Source organism: Fulmarus glacialis, unplaced genomic scaffold (assembly GCF_000690835.1).
Source record: "Fulmarus glacialis isolate BGI_N327 unplaced genomic scaffold, ASM69083v1 scaffold11249, whole genome shotgun sequence".
Lineage (NCBI taxonomy): Eukaryota > Metazoa > Chordata > Aves > Procellariiformes > Procellariidae > Fulmarus > Fulmarus glacialis.
Window position 1 is genome coordinate 8,771 of NW_009231413.1, and position 15,981 is coordinate 24,751.

General features: G+C 37.5%; 1 protein-coding gene across 1 annotated transcript in view; it reads left to right on the top strand.

Moving 5' to 3' along the window:
• The first annotated feature begins 3,426 nt into the window (after positions 1-3,426).
• The window catches only part of EVI5 (ecotropic viral integration site 5), a 70,329-nt gene continuing 57,774 nt past the window's right edge, over positions 3,427-15,981 (top strand). The window contains exons 1-8 of the mRNA XM_009584565.1: positions 3,427-3,656; positions 8,089-8,278; positions 11,338-11,562; positions 12,595-12,669; positions 13,321-13,446; positions 14,281-14,424; positions 15,363-15,452; positions 15,562-15,659. Coding sequence (XP_009582860.1) covers positions 3,508-3,656; positions 8,089-8,278; positions 11,338-11,562; positions 12,595-12,669; positions 13,321-13,446; positions 14,281-14,424; positions 15,363-15,452; positions 15,562-15,659 — 1,097 coding nt within the window. The 5' untranslated portion in view covers positions 3,427-3,507. The remainder of the gene's footprint in view (positions 3,657-8,088; positions 8,279-11,337; positions 11,563-12,594; positions 12,670-13,320; positions 13,447-14,280; positions 14,425-15,362; positions 15,453-15,561; positions 15,660-15,981) is intronic.

Consider the following 15,981-nt stretch of genomic DNA (forward strand, 5'->3'; position numbering starts at 1 on the left):
GGATTCATTTCTGTACTATGTGTATGTATTATCTTAGTAGTAGGACAGGGATTTCTTGTGGCAGGGATTGTTGGCAGAAAGGTGGGAAGTAGCAGTGGTCTGTGGTTTAGTGACGGCTAAGTACAACTACCCTGTTAGATGGAATGGTGTACACAGAGTTGAAAAGCTTATGACACATAGGGATTTTCATTCTTTACTAAGAGAAGGATAAAGGGTTGGTAGGGCAAGTGCAGGAGCACTGTGTGCATGTTGATAGGAATAATGGTGTGTTGCTCCTAGAAGGGTTTTCTCATTTTCAAATTCCAGTGACCTGTTTTCTGGAAGGCCTTAAGTAACTTGTCAAAGAATAAGTCTATGAAATCTGTCACGGAATATAAATTTTGAAATTAACGTAGGTGAAATGATGAAATATGAAAATCCTGTTACTCTATCCTATTTAGAACTGATACTAAATGCCTTTGTGTCTAGGTCCAAGAGTCTACACCGATGCTGACCATTTGAGAGCTGGCTTTAGATTTTTAGGAAACCCTGGAAAAGCCTGGCAAAAGGGATGTAGCCTTGACTAGTTAGCTATTGTATCAGATTTCCTTTTCTTAATTTGGTTTGGCCCGGCCCTCGGTGACTGCCGTAGCTGTTTTCCCCAAACTAATTCCTCATGTGTGTTCGATACAAACTTCACTTGTGAGCCTTTTGATCTCCAAACATTTGCTTTTTGCAACTGTTCTGCTTTTTATATATGTTAATGCTTTCAGACTAGGATTTTTTTTTTGGTACTAATTCTCTGAATACATTCTAGTGAAACTCTGAACTGCTTTTAGAAACAGGAATATTGTTAGACCCGTTGTTCTGATTTAACTGCTGCCTTGCATGGTTTTCTTGACCATACTTTTTCTTAGTATTCTTCACATAACTGGTTTCTACAAACCTTTGCATTAATTTTTTTAATGCCTAGTGATGTGTTGGTGAATGAATGTTAGTAAGATTCTTGATTTCCATACCCCACCCCACCCCCTGCTTCAGCTATCTTAACGTGGAGTATGAGTCGCATCATGTGTGAGCCAGACTCAGCTTGGATTTACTTTTTAACCTTAAGTCTTCCTAGTTACTTTACTTGGTAAAGAGATAAAAATTGATTGTATACTTTCTCTTCCTATTTCTGTCACATAGGGTATTACTCAAAATCACTGCTTTTCTAATACTTACATGTGAGATTCTTAGAATAGGTGACTCTTAAAACCTGCTGCGTATGACAGTCATGTTTGCTGTGTTCTTAAGATTGGCCCTGTTTCTGCCAACATTTATTTTTGGAATAGTTGCATTACTTGTCATTTTAAGCAGTTTAAAGCCTTTGAGAAAATGATGAGATGCATGAGTTACCTTTATCATAATGCTATCTTAGTCAAAGTGAGACAGCAATAACTTATTCTTTCATAGCAATAGGGAATAAAGGATATTGACTGGGTGAAATACTAATGCATGTATTAAACTTAAGATTTTGAAACCTCTAGCAATTTTTATTCCTTTCTTGTATAAAAGATGGTGTCAAATGCTAGTATTGGAAGTGAGTTTTTTCAAAGATTATCTTTAAAAGATCATGTGGGGTTTTTTTTTAAACATATTAATATACCTGAGCTTTCCTGTCCAACAGTGACACAAGAGCCAAGTGGAGCCTTTCTGATGCTTACTATTCCCACCTGTGGTTTGTTTCCCTGCATCTGAAGATTTCTAGCAAAATCTGTTACTGTTTCCAGAATGAATATTAAGTATATGGAAATTGGAAACCTCTTTGCAATCATCTAGGAAAGCTCTGAAGTGTCATGTTGTTGGTGGAGAGGAAGTGAGGAGATTGAATACCACTGTTTTGTGTTTGGTCTGTAGTGTTCCTCTTGTTTTCTGAAGGCATTCAATGTGTCTTCCTTTTGATATGACATGAAAATAAAATACTGCTGGATTTGATTCACAAAAAAGTTCATTGTAGCACTGTATCTAAAGAAAAGCTTCTGCTTTAGCAACCAGTCACTCAGTCTATATACCATGCTTCAGATAAATGCACGGTGTGCTGAGATGGAGTTACTTTTTCCAGTTGAAGTTCTGCTTTAATTAGATTCTATTAGAGGATCTTAGGGAGGGATTTTTTTTTTCCTGTAGCTCAGTGTCTTTAGTATCTTAGCAATTATTGTATAGGCTGTACTGCAGAATTGTTTGTGACAACCATTGAGCAATTCAGTGTTTTGAGGAAGTCAGCAAAGGTCAAAATAAACATTTGCCAGAAGCACCATTTCAAAGGAAGTTCCTCTTCAACCTTGGTTTTGAAAAGTTTTAACCTTTTGTTAGGCAGCTAGCTCTTCCTTTAAGGTGCATCTAGATTTTTTCTGAGTTGGGCCAGGGGAGGAATTGAACCCTATTGTGAATCACTGTAGGTCAAAGCCTCTTACATTCTCAGTTGCTGAAGGAAGCTCTAGTGATGGGTTCATTAGAAAATAGCTCGAGGGGCTGCTGTTCTTTCTTCTCTAGTGATCGGTGAATCTGTTAGGCTGCATTACCCCATAACACTGGTCAAGAAGGAGCAGCAGATTATGATCAGCCCCAGTTAACCTCCTCGTTCCTGGACCCACATTCCCTGACTGTCCGCTCAGAGCTCCCTTCTGTTCTAGTCGCACCTCTCACGTTTTCTCCAGGACCCCTCTCAAACCCCAGGATTGCCCTGGCCCTGGCACTGGGATCAGAGGTCAAGGACACTTAGTGTAGGGGTGACCTGAAGAGGCAGTGAGGAAGGAGAAGGGCAGCATGAGGCCTTTAATGTAAGACGTTCAGGAGCTGTTGAAGATTCATGGGTGTAAATTCTTTGTGACTGTTTTCTGCACGCTGGCAGATGCTAGAGAATCTTCTGCTTTGGTGTAGATTAGAAATGTGGTGCCCCTGCTCCTCTGTCCTGCCACTGTAGGGATTAATAAAGGTGAGCAGTGGGTGGCCTGGAGTGTTTACATTGATATACTTGTGCTGCTCCAGTGTGCATCAGTAAAATAGTTGACTGTTTCTATATCTATTTTTCTGCAGTTTCTGTGCCATTATTAGTTTATCAAGATGTTTTAAAATAAGCTTTTATTTCTATTTATTTTTGTAATGGAAAGTCTGAGTTGATCCTGGATCCTGTGGTATTTCTGTAGTAATTTCTGTAATGCAGAAATGAGCTCTGTGAGTATATGTCAGGAATTCCTCTGAGTCTGTCTTTGTGGATTAGCAGCATACTTGCATGTTACTTCTATAGTATTGTATTGCTGTTGACGCTTGTGTTGCTTCTGAGAGCCTTGGGAGTTCTGGAGAAATAAGTAATCTCAATGTCACTTCATGCATATTGTATTTTTTTTTCCTCTCTCTTCAGTGACAGTAGGTTTACTGAAAAAAGTATTCTTTTTGTCATCACAGGTGGCGACGGGCAAGGCTGCAGGAAAGCTGAGCTCTACTCTCTCATGGGTGAAGAACACTGTATCGCACACCGTCAGTCAAATGGCCAGTCAGGTGGCAAGTCCATCTGCCTCATTACACACTACATCCTCCTCTACCACTCTGTCTACACCCGGGTTATCACCATCCTCGCCAACACAACTGAGTCCAGATGACTTAGAATTACTCGCTAAACTTGAGGAACAGAACAGGTGAATGGAAAACTTTTTGGTCTTCAAGATATAGTGATGAGACTAAGATTTGTTTATTGTAATTTCAGCATAGAGGCTGTTGAAGGTGGGTTAGGTAAAACTTCATGGCACAACATCTCAATTTCAAGGCCCCAAGGTTTAAGAACTTGTGTTCTTGTGCTGTGTTTTTAAAAGTTCTTTTTTCGTGAAACTCTAAAAGATATTTTTCTCTCCTGGTTTTACACGAGTGTTTATAGCTGCCTGTAAGCCTAAGAATTTTACACTGGAGCCACGTCATTTTCAGTATCCAATTTCATAGAATCATAGAATCGTTTAGGTTGGAAAAAACCTTTAAGATCATCAAGTCCAACCGTATTTAAAATAGAGTATCTCAGGGATGAAACTTTCATATAACCTTCTCGCCTTCTTAGATCAAAACTGTAATTTCTGTTAGCTTTTTGAAACGTTAAAGATTTCTGAATTCCATTTTCTCTATTTTTTTCCACTTTTACCCAGTTCTTGCTTTCCATTATATAACCTGCTCTGTTTAGAGATGGAACAGTGTTCATCCATCTTTATTTGCAAGAAATAGTAGATGCATCCTGCCGTTATGATAATGGTGGCAGATGCATAATATCTTAATGAAAAGTAAATTCCTAATCAGTCTTTTCTGTTCATCCTGGCTTTTTTTTTTTTGTATAGTAAGCGACCATTTTCTTGGCAGCCTTTCCATGAGTGTATATTTATCTGCACCATCTACAGTTCAAGATGAAACTTTCAGTTGGATCCGTTGCTCTTGACGTGCACAGTGATTGCAAATTGGCAATCTCACTAAGAAATAAAATTGGACTGTATGATTTATTAATGCTGGATTTCCAGAACCCATACTTATTTGCATTCTTGAGGCAGGACTTCTAAGTCATTTGGCCTCTTGCAAAATTTGGTTATATTTGACAAGTATGTTTCAGTAGTTCATCAGAGGTTGACTGTAACGGAGAACTTGAGCTCCAAATCGGTTTTAGACTTAGCAAATAGCTGCGGGGCTTTGATACCTACTGGAGATTGCTATCCCCTGTGCTGTAGTGAAGTGCAGAGTTTGATAGTTTAGCTCAAACTAGCTTCTGTTCCAGCTTCTGCTAGCATGCTGGACTTTGCACTGAGGCAGTTGAGGTACTCGGGGGTTTTTTATTCTGCTGATTCAGTTATGAGGGTAGTAATTTTCAGTAGAGGAAAAGAGTAACTGGGAGGAGGAGGGGCTAATGCCATTGTGTCACCTGGCATGTCTTCTCTCATGTTTGTGTTCTGCAGCCTAATAGCAATACAACTTACAGGGAATTTGTTATATCTGTCTAGTTCTTGATCGAGAATGGAAGGCACCTTCTAGAACCACCTTGTCCTCTTTTCCTTGTGGTTTGTGGTATTGTCTGTCCTTCGAAGATGAACTATATGTAATTTTTGCTGTGCTAGTAGCAAATGAAAATTTATCAAAAGAAGAAAAAAAAGAGTTAGAGTGCTTTTAGGAAAGCTAATTTGCATTTAATCTGAGGCATTCAGCTCTGTTCATGACTAAGGTGACTAACTTTTGTTTGAAAAGCAGTAATATTTGTTCTTTGGACTGCTTATCTGTGTTAGAGCGTAATGTCTTTACATCTAGAGTCATCTCATTAAGCCCTGTAGTTAGACTAGCTGGCTTGTTGAAAGAAGAATGTGAGCTTGGGCTTGCTAGCTGTTGTGGGCCATCAACGCTCCTCTCATACCAACCCCAAAACACAGTATCCCCCCCAGCTACTGGGAAGAAAGTTAACTCTGTCCCAGCCGGAACCAGGACACTAGCCTTTCTTTTTCAAGTCAGCTTTCTTCATTTAGTAAATAAGCTAGCAAATCTTGCCTGGTTTTATTTAATTTTAGCCAGACCTGTTGCTCAATCCCACAGTAGTCTTCTGTGTGAATTCTAATTAGAGGCTATCCTATCAAGTATACTTTTTCTCTGGAGATACCACACTTTAATATAGAAATTTGATGCTTTTATTATGCTGGGTACACCGTAGTTTCAGAACGGTTTGAATCTGCATTTTAGCACAGTGGCACTTTGTTGCAAGGAATTGTACTCTGAACACAGCGAACTATTCTTTTTTCTGCTTGCTGGAAGAATTGCTGGTGATGATATTTTTAAAGGTTTCCTTTTCATTGTTGCCTTTTATGTCAATAAGGAGAATATGAATTAGTTAAACAGCTAGAAATGGAAAGAATTCAAATTGTATCAAGCTATGTCTTGTAGCATTCTGTAATCCAATTATACTGAAAGTCCCCTCAGAATAGTGAGGTGTCTCGGTCCAGAGTCCTGGTGGAGCTGTTTGGCATTAGTAAATCATTTATAAAGTTTTAGGTGAAAGAAAACAGTGACTAAATGCCACAGAACTCGCTACTTACTGTAAAAAGAACTTCCCATTTTCAAATCTAAGGACAATGAGTTTATCCAGGTAAGGTCAAATTACAGAAACTTGGTGTAACTTCTATAGAGAGCTGTGAAAACTAAAAGTGACTAGTTAGAACCTTGTTTTTATGATGTAATGTTTATTCTGTGCTTGTTTTTCTGCTGTGATTACTTTGAATGTGATCTTTAGGCACTGTCTCAGGTTGAGAGGAGGAATTCCAACTGTAAATTTGCACCATGGATCAGTATAGGCCAGGTTTCTAAACATTAATAATGGATTTTTTTATTTTTCCTCAAAACAAGGTTTTCTGCATTCCCTTAATATGGACTAAATTAAAATTGGTCTTGAAAAAGCTTGATTTTACAGGGCAGAGCAGCCCTGACGAGAAGGGCTTGGGGGTACTGGTGGATGAAAAGCTGGACATGAGCTGCCAGTGTGCACTCACAGCCCAGAAGGCTAGCCATATCCTCGGCCGCATCAAAAGCAGTGCGGCCAGCAGGTCGAGGGAGGTGATTCTGCCCCTCTGCTCTGCTCTGGTGAGACCCCACCTGCAGTACTGCATCCAGCTCTGGAGCCCTCCGCACAGGAAAGACATGGACCTGTTAGAGCAGGTCCAGAGGAGGGCCACAAAAATGATCAGGGAGGTGGAACACCTGTCCTATGAAGAAAGGCTGAGAGAGTTGGGGTTGTTCAGCCTGGAGAAGAGCAGGCTTTGGGGAGACCTTATTGTGGCCTTTCAGTACTTAAAGGGGGCTTATAAGAAAGATGGGGACAGACTTTTTAGCAGGGCCTGTTGCGACAGGACAAAGGGGAATGGTTTTAAACTAAAAGATGGTAGATTTAGACTAGATATAAGGAAGAAATTTTTTACTATGAGGGTGGTGAAAGACTGGAACAGAGTGGTGGTAGATGCCCCATCCCTGGAAACATTCAAGATCAGGTTGGACGGAGCTCTGAGCAACCTGATCTAGTTGAAGATGTCCTTGCCTGCGGCAGGGGGGGTGGACTAGATGACCTTTAAAGGTCCCTTCCAACCTAAACTATTCTATGGTTTTTTTATTTTTTTCCAAAGGCACTACTATTTAACCCTTTTCCAAACCAAATACTACTGCAGAGACTGTACTTCTTGTCTTCATGAATTAAATTACTTTTTTCCCTAACTTCCATAAATATCAGTAGGTGAAAGCTGGGAACAGGGAGAGATAGTATAAATATCTCTATCGTAGCAGAGAGCTTAAAAACTGTAGGTATGCTGAGATTTGTATACAATCTCAGGTGCAATGTAACTCAGGTTATAATTTATTAAATATCTAACATCTAACCTGACCTTGCTGAAATGCTGACGGGGTTTAGCTTTTGTGCAGGTGCATTGAGAAATTATTCAACCAGATCACTCTGATTTACAGACATTGGAATTCTTGGAAGTTAAAGCACAAATGAAACTCTTAATATAGCAAAACACGTTTTCAAGTTAGTCTGAATTCTTGCTCTTACCTAACATGTGGTCTAAAAAAATTTCCCCCTGCTTATGGGGCTCAATATTAGTTAAGGATAAACAAAGCAGACCTTTTTGCCCAGAATCCCCAGCTCCTTGCAAAATTGATGGCCGCAGCAACCACCTAACAGGGAAGTCTCTTCAGCAGCTTGTCACATCTTTATGTATACCTTGCTCTCTGATAACCCCAGAAGTTCTCACATCTGAACACCAGGCTTTAATTACACATTCATTAGCTATACTAACCACTATTGTTGCCTGTTCCTCATTCTTTAGGTCTGAGATTTTTTTCATGCATTTCTAAAACACCATGTTGATTTGTGATATCAAGAAGAAACAGTAACATTGGCCAGTTCTTCTTTTCAAATTTAGTACAAATGGATGTTGGAAAAACTGTTCCACTGAACCTTTGGGTGCATTCTTTGTAAAGAGGTTGGAAGAATTGACTTCTAAACAAACAATTAATAGTGTGGTCCTGTGATTAGAAGACCTTGAATTTGTTTTTTGTGTGCTTTCTTTGCAGACTCTTGGAAACAGATAGCAAATCCTTGCGATCAGTAAATGGGTCAAGAAGAAATAGTGGATCTTCTCTTGTATCTAGTTCATCAGCTTCTAGCAATCTCAGCCATCTTGAAGAAGACTCATGGATCCTGTGGGGGAGGATTGTGAATGAATGGGAAGATGTACGGAAAAAGAAAGAAAAGCAAGTTAAGGTAGTAGTTGGACGATATTTTTTAGGATATATTTGTAATGTGATAACAAGTGATACTGTTTTATCTTCCTGTTGGTCTTTTTTTTTTTTAAATAAATATGTAATAGAAGCTTCCAGCTGAATCTACTTCCATCCCTAAGCCTTAGTGCTTCCTATGTAACTGTTACCAGACTTTGGTAACAGTTTTGCCCAGCAAATGTCTCTTCCTGAAAACTAGATGCATTTACTGTGTCTTGAATACTAAAGCTTTCAGTCTACCTTTAATGAAAAATTCCCATTTTTTTTTTATATTTGCTTCGTTTCCAAAATGGAATTACTGAAAACCTGCTTATGGATATCTGATAGCTTGATGTGATGATTATTTTCCTACTGAGCACGTGTCTTTTTAAAGTATTCTTATTAGAAGAGCTGATAATTCTACTGTATGAGGCTCTGATGAGTTTAGTTTTTTGTGCATGCCAAGTGTGTGGACCCCAGGGATGACCTTAAGCAGAAGAACACATAGTTTCTAAATTCTGAGTGGATCGGACAAACTTTGACCACTGTTTGTCCAGCCTGGGTTAGTTGTGGGCATGTACAGAAGTGGAATTCAATTACACTTTAAATTCAAACTAAAAAGCATCTAGGGCATTTGAACATGTCCATGTTTCAGAGGCGGCAAGTACAGCAGTGTGGGATTTTTTTGTTCGCAGGCAAGTCTGTTCTGCTTTGGTTCTTTATTGGCTCTAGTCTGTAGTTTTATGTGCAGAATACAAATTTCAAGGTCTTTTGAGCAGTGTGAAATGTGTGTGTATGAATAGGTTGTGGGAAGGCAGAACAATGGGCTAAAGTAAAGTATCTTTTATGTGAAGCAGTTGTGAAGAGAGAACATGACTTGAGAGAGGAAACAAGGGAAGAAAATGAATTCAAGACTTCCTGCTTGCATAGGGAAAACAGTTTCTGGAAAGGTGTTCCCAAAAGGCCATGAAAAGAAGGCCACATGAACCTGGCAAGAGAAAGGAGAAGTGAGATGGTAATAAGTAGATCTGGTTGGATAGAATTCATTTGAACTGCCTGCATTTGAACATTTTAAAATGTCACAAGTATCACTTGTTTTTACAGCTGGGCAAGTATAATTTGGGGAGTATTTGACTAACTTTCAGTAAATATTTAATTATACTGCTAGTGAGTTTTCCTTTGCTGGTTAAATAATTCTCAATATTTTTTTTTGTTTTCGTTTTGTTTGTCGAAAGTCAGCCTAAACTGTGTCATTCTGCATTTACGATGGAATACCAGAACATCCATACCTATTTCCTGATTGTGCCAGTACGTATGACAGCATAGGTATCTTTTTGTCTTGGCTGTAAAAGCTGGTCTTAAGTTATTAGATATCTGGTAAAGTTTTTAACTTTTAGACATAGGTGTATGTACCTTCCTGCATAGGTAATGTGTTCCATCCTTATGTCTCTTGATCCACTTCAGAACTCGCCTCCTGTTTGTGGAGGGATTCTGGAGGATGGCTTAAGTCCTGCTTTTCAGCATGCATAATACTGTGTAGAATAGCACCATTTTAGTGCTGCTTAGTAGGTGCGTTTTCCTGCTGTTCCTTTAGGATTCTTGGAGGGATTAACCCTGTTATTCTGTCAAGCAGGTGCATGGTAACTTAAAGCAAGAAACCACTTGCTAATGCGTCGTTATTAGTAGCCCTTGAGGCTTTAGATGACTGATGTACAATCTGATAGTGCGTTGTTGACAAATGATAGCTAGAGACATATGTGGAAAGCTGATGCATTAGGGTTGTTGTCTTGGAATTGGAAAACTTTTAGGAGATAACACAAGGTGTTGTAGGAGTATCACAGATGGGACAAATAGCTGGAGGGGCATTACTGGGATGGTTCTGGAAGGCTAGAGATCTTAGGGATATTAGAAAATTGAGGTCAGTGATGCAAAACTCCTGCAGTAGAGTTCAAGCTTAACAAAAACAAAACTTGAAAGCAAGAGTCTCTTTAAAAGTTATCAGTGTTGCGTTAATTAATGTTTGGAGAAGTAGGAGAAATATTTAGAACAAACAGGAAAAAGAGGAATCTTTGCAGAATAGGAGTTTACTCTGGCTTCATAATAAATACTAGAGAAAGAAACTACCCTTTAGGAGACAGAATAATTGATAACAGTTCTTAAGGTACAAAAAATTATTAAAGGAACCCTCTGTCTTGGAGAGACAATCTTCTAGGTCAGACTGATCCTAGTTGCAGAAGTACCGCTAAGACAGTCTGTAAACTTCCTGAATCATACTTTTTTCTCAGTTTTCAGATCAAGCAACAAGACTACTTGTGCCTTCTGAAAAGATAGGTATCAGGTTCTTAGATCTATTGATCTGGGAAGGCTTGAATTGTATAATACCTAGGTGATTTTTTTTTTTCAGGGAAGATAAAGTTAATTTAGTTAATTTAGTAGATGTAAACTTAATGTTTTCTTTGTCCAGTGTCTGAAACTACATTTAAATACTGTCTTAAAAGAGAACTTGGAAATACTGGCACACCAGAGAAATTAGACATAACTTGTCAAGTTTGTCAGATGATTTCTGATAGTAGTACTGTGCAATTTTTTTGTTGTAGTTGGCTGTGCTACAGTTAGTTTCACTTTTTATCATTTACCTATCTTGGAAATAATTTTTAATTGGTGATTTCTTATCTCTCAGTCACTACAAATATAATTAAGGGTGTCATCTTCAGTCATCTGTTGTGAAATATAAAAATAACTATTAAATTCTGGCTAATGGGAGTTCTTGTATAAAATTAGTTGAATACTCAGTTTTTTAAGTAGCTTATGATGAATTGGGGACTACTTTCATTAGCTGATTTAGCCACTAAAAATGATTGAGGCTCCTTACTTTTTTAGCTAACAATCTATCACACTAAAATTGAGGTTTACACATTGTAATCTGTATGACTGGTTTGTGACATGATGTAAATATTTTCTGAAGTTGTGAGGAACTTAATTTGTTTAAATGTTTTGTTCTTTAGGCTTATGTTTATGTTTTCAGGAAATATAAATCAATTTGTGTCTTTTTTTTTGCTTTAGGAGCTTGTTCGAAAAGGGATACCTCATCATTTCAGAGCAATTGTTTGGCAACTTTTATGCAGTGCTCAAAGCATGCCAATTAAGGATCAGTATTCAGAGCTTTTGAAAATGACATCTCCTTGTGAGAAATTAATAAGAAGGGACATTGCTAGAACATACCCTGAACACGATTTTTTTAAAGAAAAAGACAGCCTTGGACAGGAGGTCTTGTTCAATGTAATGAAGGTAAGTCAGTATTTCAGCCCTTGAAAATACATTAGCAAGAACGTGCACAAAAGTTTGGAAAATAATTTACCTTGTATCTAGTGAACTTGCATCAGTTTCATGTGTTTAAGTTTTTTAAACTTACTCTACTTGACACTGGAGTGGTTTAACAAATTACATTCCAGTTTCAAAGATAGCTTTCAAATATGGTATTGCTATAGTTAATAGTTTTACTTTATAAAAGATTTGAAAAACTTACTAAGTTTGTATTAAAACAGTCACATGCTAACTGCTGATAGTATAATGGAATAAAGTGTGCCATGAAGTAAAGTAAACAATGTGGACCGAGACAAGAACATTGTAAATCAGAACTAGCATTCAGTTTTCAAGTGTTTCTGAACTTTGCAAGTGGTAGCAGCAAATGGCAGGTACAAGCTAATGTGCAGTTGTTACAGTGCTCAAGCACAAAATGAGAATACTACCATAAAATGAAGTTTGCATTACTTTGTCTTCATTGTACTAGAGCTTAAATTTTGAAAGACAGACTCTTCTATACAACATAGTTTCAACAGAAAAGTTGGCAGGTTTCAAAATCATAGTAATTTCCATAACTCTAAAATGAAGATGCAACATGCCTGGAGATCACTGCATTTTCTCCACCTGTAAATAAAACCGCAGCATAGAATTGTTCTGAAAAGAACTGTTGTTTCTCTGTCAGGTCTGTCTCCTATAGAAGTAGTAGCCTTGTGCAGTTTGTATGTCAGCTGTCTCTGTTATCTTTTGGCAAATTCCTGTGGTTGAAAACTGCACGTATTTTTTTTTTAGGTGTACGTTAGTTTTAGCTTTGTAGGCTATCAGAGAGCAGAATTCATTCCCCTTCATAGCAGCAGGTAGCAACTAGAATATCTGACTACAACTTCTGAATAAAATGTCCGTCCTTGCTGGATTTAGGAGAGGAAGAGTAAGTTAGTAGCAAAATAACGGCATGAACTATGATTACTTTTCATTAACAATGAGGTTTTAATTGTTGAGTCTTAAAACTTTATTTCCTAGGCTTATTCTTTGGTGGATCGTGAGGTTGGATACTGTCAAGGAAGCGCTTTTATAGTTGGATTACTGCTTATGCAGGTAAGCATGATATTAAAAATATGTGAACCTTTAAGATCCCTGCTAGAATGCATAATATATCATGGTGGTTTTTTGGGAATTTTTATAATAGTTTTCCTTAGCCATTTTGTTACAATGGAATTGTCAAAGGCAGCTGTTTACTGTGTAAATCAAATGAGATTTATTCTCTATGGTTCTATTTGCCAGGAAGATACTATCTTTGAGTGGGAGATACATTTATTTCTCAGAGCGATGGTAGGATTGCAGACTTGCAAGCTATTTTGGTGAATATTATTTCAACTATTAATAAACTTCTCATTTCAATTCTATTATACAGAATCTCCTCAGAGTTCAAATGGAACTTCACAGTTGATTTGATAATATTAAAGCTGCCTTTGTATTACTGTCTTTTATTTTATGACAAAGTAGGGTATATTATAAGAAATTTGCGGACCTCTATTTCAGTTTAGAAATCACTTAGAATTCAATATATACAAAAGTCCATTACAGTAATTGGTGATAAATCTCTTAAAAAACAACAAACAATCCAAAACAAAAAAAACCACCGCACACACAAAAAAACCCCAACCCTAAACCCTCCCAGGCACTTACTCTGATACGTCCTTACATTTGTCCAGAGTTTTTACTGTGCTTTTTTATTTTTAACTATAGATGCCAGAAGAAGAGGCATTTTGTGTGTTTGTTAAATTAATGCAAGATTACAGACTACGAGAACTCTTTAAACCAAGCATGGCTGAACTGGGCCTTTGTATGTACCAGTTTGAATGCATGATACAGGTACATACAAAATCTATCAAACTTTCTCTTCAGTAACTGTTAATAAGGAACTTGGGAGTTACAGTTCAAGAGCAGGCATGTCTGTTGGCTAATAGGCTGTTCTCTTGACAGTAGCTAGTTTCAGAACTTCAGAAGTAAATGCATGTGGCTGTGTGGTCTACTTTAATCTTTGGCAGACAGTGACTGGCTTTAAACACTGAAGCATGAGGATTTGTATTGCTACAGTTTAAGCATATGAATGTCTAGTTCTGTTTGGATTGAAGATTCTGAAAGTCAATGTGTTCATAGTCAATTTATAGCCATTTTTAAAAATGGAAATACCCTGGGAGATACCCTCATATGTAGAGTTAAAATTTTGTTCAGATTTGGGACACAGAAAACTTTTTCCTCCTGGTCAGGCTGATGGAGACAAATAGGTTTGTGTTTTGTGATCCAGTTCCTAACATGGTCATCGGGGTGGGATGTTAGGTAGCAGGTTAAGACATAGGTCTCTGGCCATACCCTAGATCTTTCCAGCTCTTATTTGTAGCTCACTCTAGATGTGACTTAGGGATTTACAAAGCTGGTGACTTCCTATTAGGATCGGGAAGTGTTTTTGTAACCAGTGCTTTGCAGGGTAGAGGTGTTGTAGGGCATTCTGTACTGGGACTTCTACTGCATGGTTCTTTATAATGATGAGTAGTATCTTTTCGAGTCCTGTGTTACAAAGCTGCTTTCTGTACTAAATATCAATTATTTTCTTCTTTTACTCAAAATTTGTCAAAAACATGGACACACTAAAACTACCAGCAGAAGCTTAACGTATGGTTTTTTTTTCTTCCTCTTCTTTTCCAGGAGCATCTTCCGGAGCTTTATGTGCACTTTCAGTCTCAGAGTTTCCACACTTCTATGTATGCATCGTCATGGTTTTTAACTATATTCCTTACAACTTTTCCACTACCAATTGCAACAAGAATATTTGATATCTTTATGTCTGAGGTAACTACTCAATACTCATATATTCCATTTCAAGAGTAACAGTTAAAAGCAGTTATTTAGGTAGTGGTATAAATCCCATTATGATGAGCAAATGTCAAATACTCTTGCTTTTAGTCCTTATGCTTATCAGATTGTTTTGTGGGGGAAGATGTCTGTGTATGTAGTTTTGTCAAGGAAGAGCAACTAAACCTTTGAATGTAGATCCTGTATGCAACCTTATACTTTGCATTGCATACAAGAGGGACACCAGTTTTATAGTAAGTTTGGGGTGGAAAGTAATGCTGCTTTCAGGCCAAAGTTAAAGCTCCATGAGGATATGCAGGCCAAGGAGAGGGAGTGTTGGTATCTTCTATTGTCCAGATGATGAACAGTAGCCAAAGAAATTTATGGAATTACTCAGTGTTACTATCACGGAGACACTTAAGTCATGTTTAGGATTAGAGCTTTGTGTGGTTGTAACTGGTAACAAACCAAAGCTTATGGTCCATTTATGCTCTTTCTTTGCAGTCATCTTTTAGAAAATAGCAAGTCAAAGGTAGTCTTTCAGCTTACACTCAAGAATGTCCAAGATAGTATATATGAGTGAGACATGCCTTTGTATCTGTTTACATAGTTTAACTGCATTGTACCATGTCTGAAATTAAAATGGCTTTTTTGAGAAGTACCTGGAGGTTTTTGTACTAGATATATTTAAAACTTTTGATAAAGCTGACATAGAGTAACACCTGTTACTGTCTTGCATCAGGACAAATAGCTGGACTACTTGTCCTTGGGACAAAATAAGAAACCTAGAACCAATTTGTTGAGAGATTTCTGTAGCCCTTTTGCTTGTTTGAGAAATGGGGTGAGATTTCTAACATCAGTAAATAGTAGAATCATTCTGTACTGTTGACAATGCCATGAATAATTGTTGGATATTTCTTAACTTCTGTTTTCAGGGTTTAGAGATAGTATTTCGAGTAGGTTTAGCAGTACTTCAGATGAACCAAGCAGAATTACTGCAACTTGACATGGAAGGAATGTTACAGGTAAATTACAGTTACAATAATTGTAAGAGATGTCTGAAATGTGTACTCTGTGTGTGTATTTCCTTGCAGCTATTAATTATATGTAATCTTGTGCTCTGATTGCTTTTAGCACTTTCAAAAGGTCATTCCACATCAGTTTGACAGTGGTCCAGACAAATTAATCCAAGCATCTTACCAAGTCAAATACAATGCAAAAAAGATGAAAAAGTAGGTATAACATTTTGAGAAGCTAGATTATACTGTTGCTAAGAACTACTGTTTGTTTATCTTTAAAACTAGTTACTCAGTATTTCATTTTGAATTTGCCATCTTTAAATTTTTTGGTGTTTTCTACTATAAACAGTTAAAACTGAAGTTCTGTCTGCAAGAAAATTCTTCTAAAGCAGTATTTGCCACTTTTTAAAAATAAAATAAAGCTATATCTCATTTATAAAAATAACCTAAAAAGCTTTTGAAGAAAGCTGCAGGTTATGGGGAATTACAGCACTTCTGTAAATAGGATCTGAACAGAAAAAGGGGGGAGGGGGGC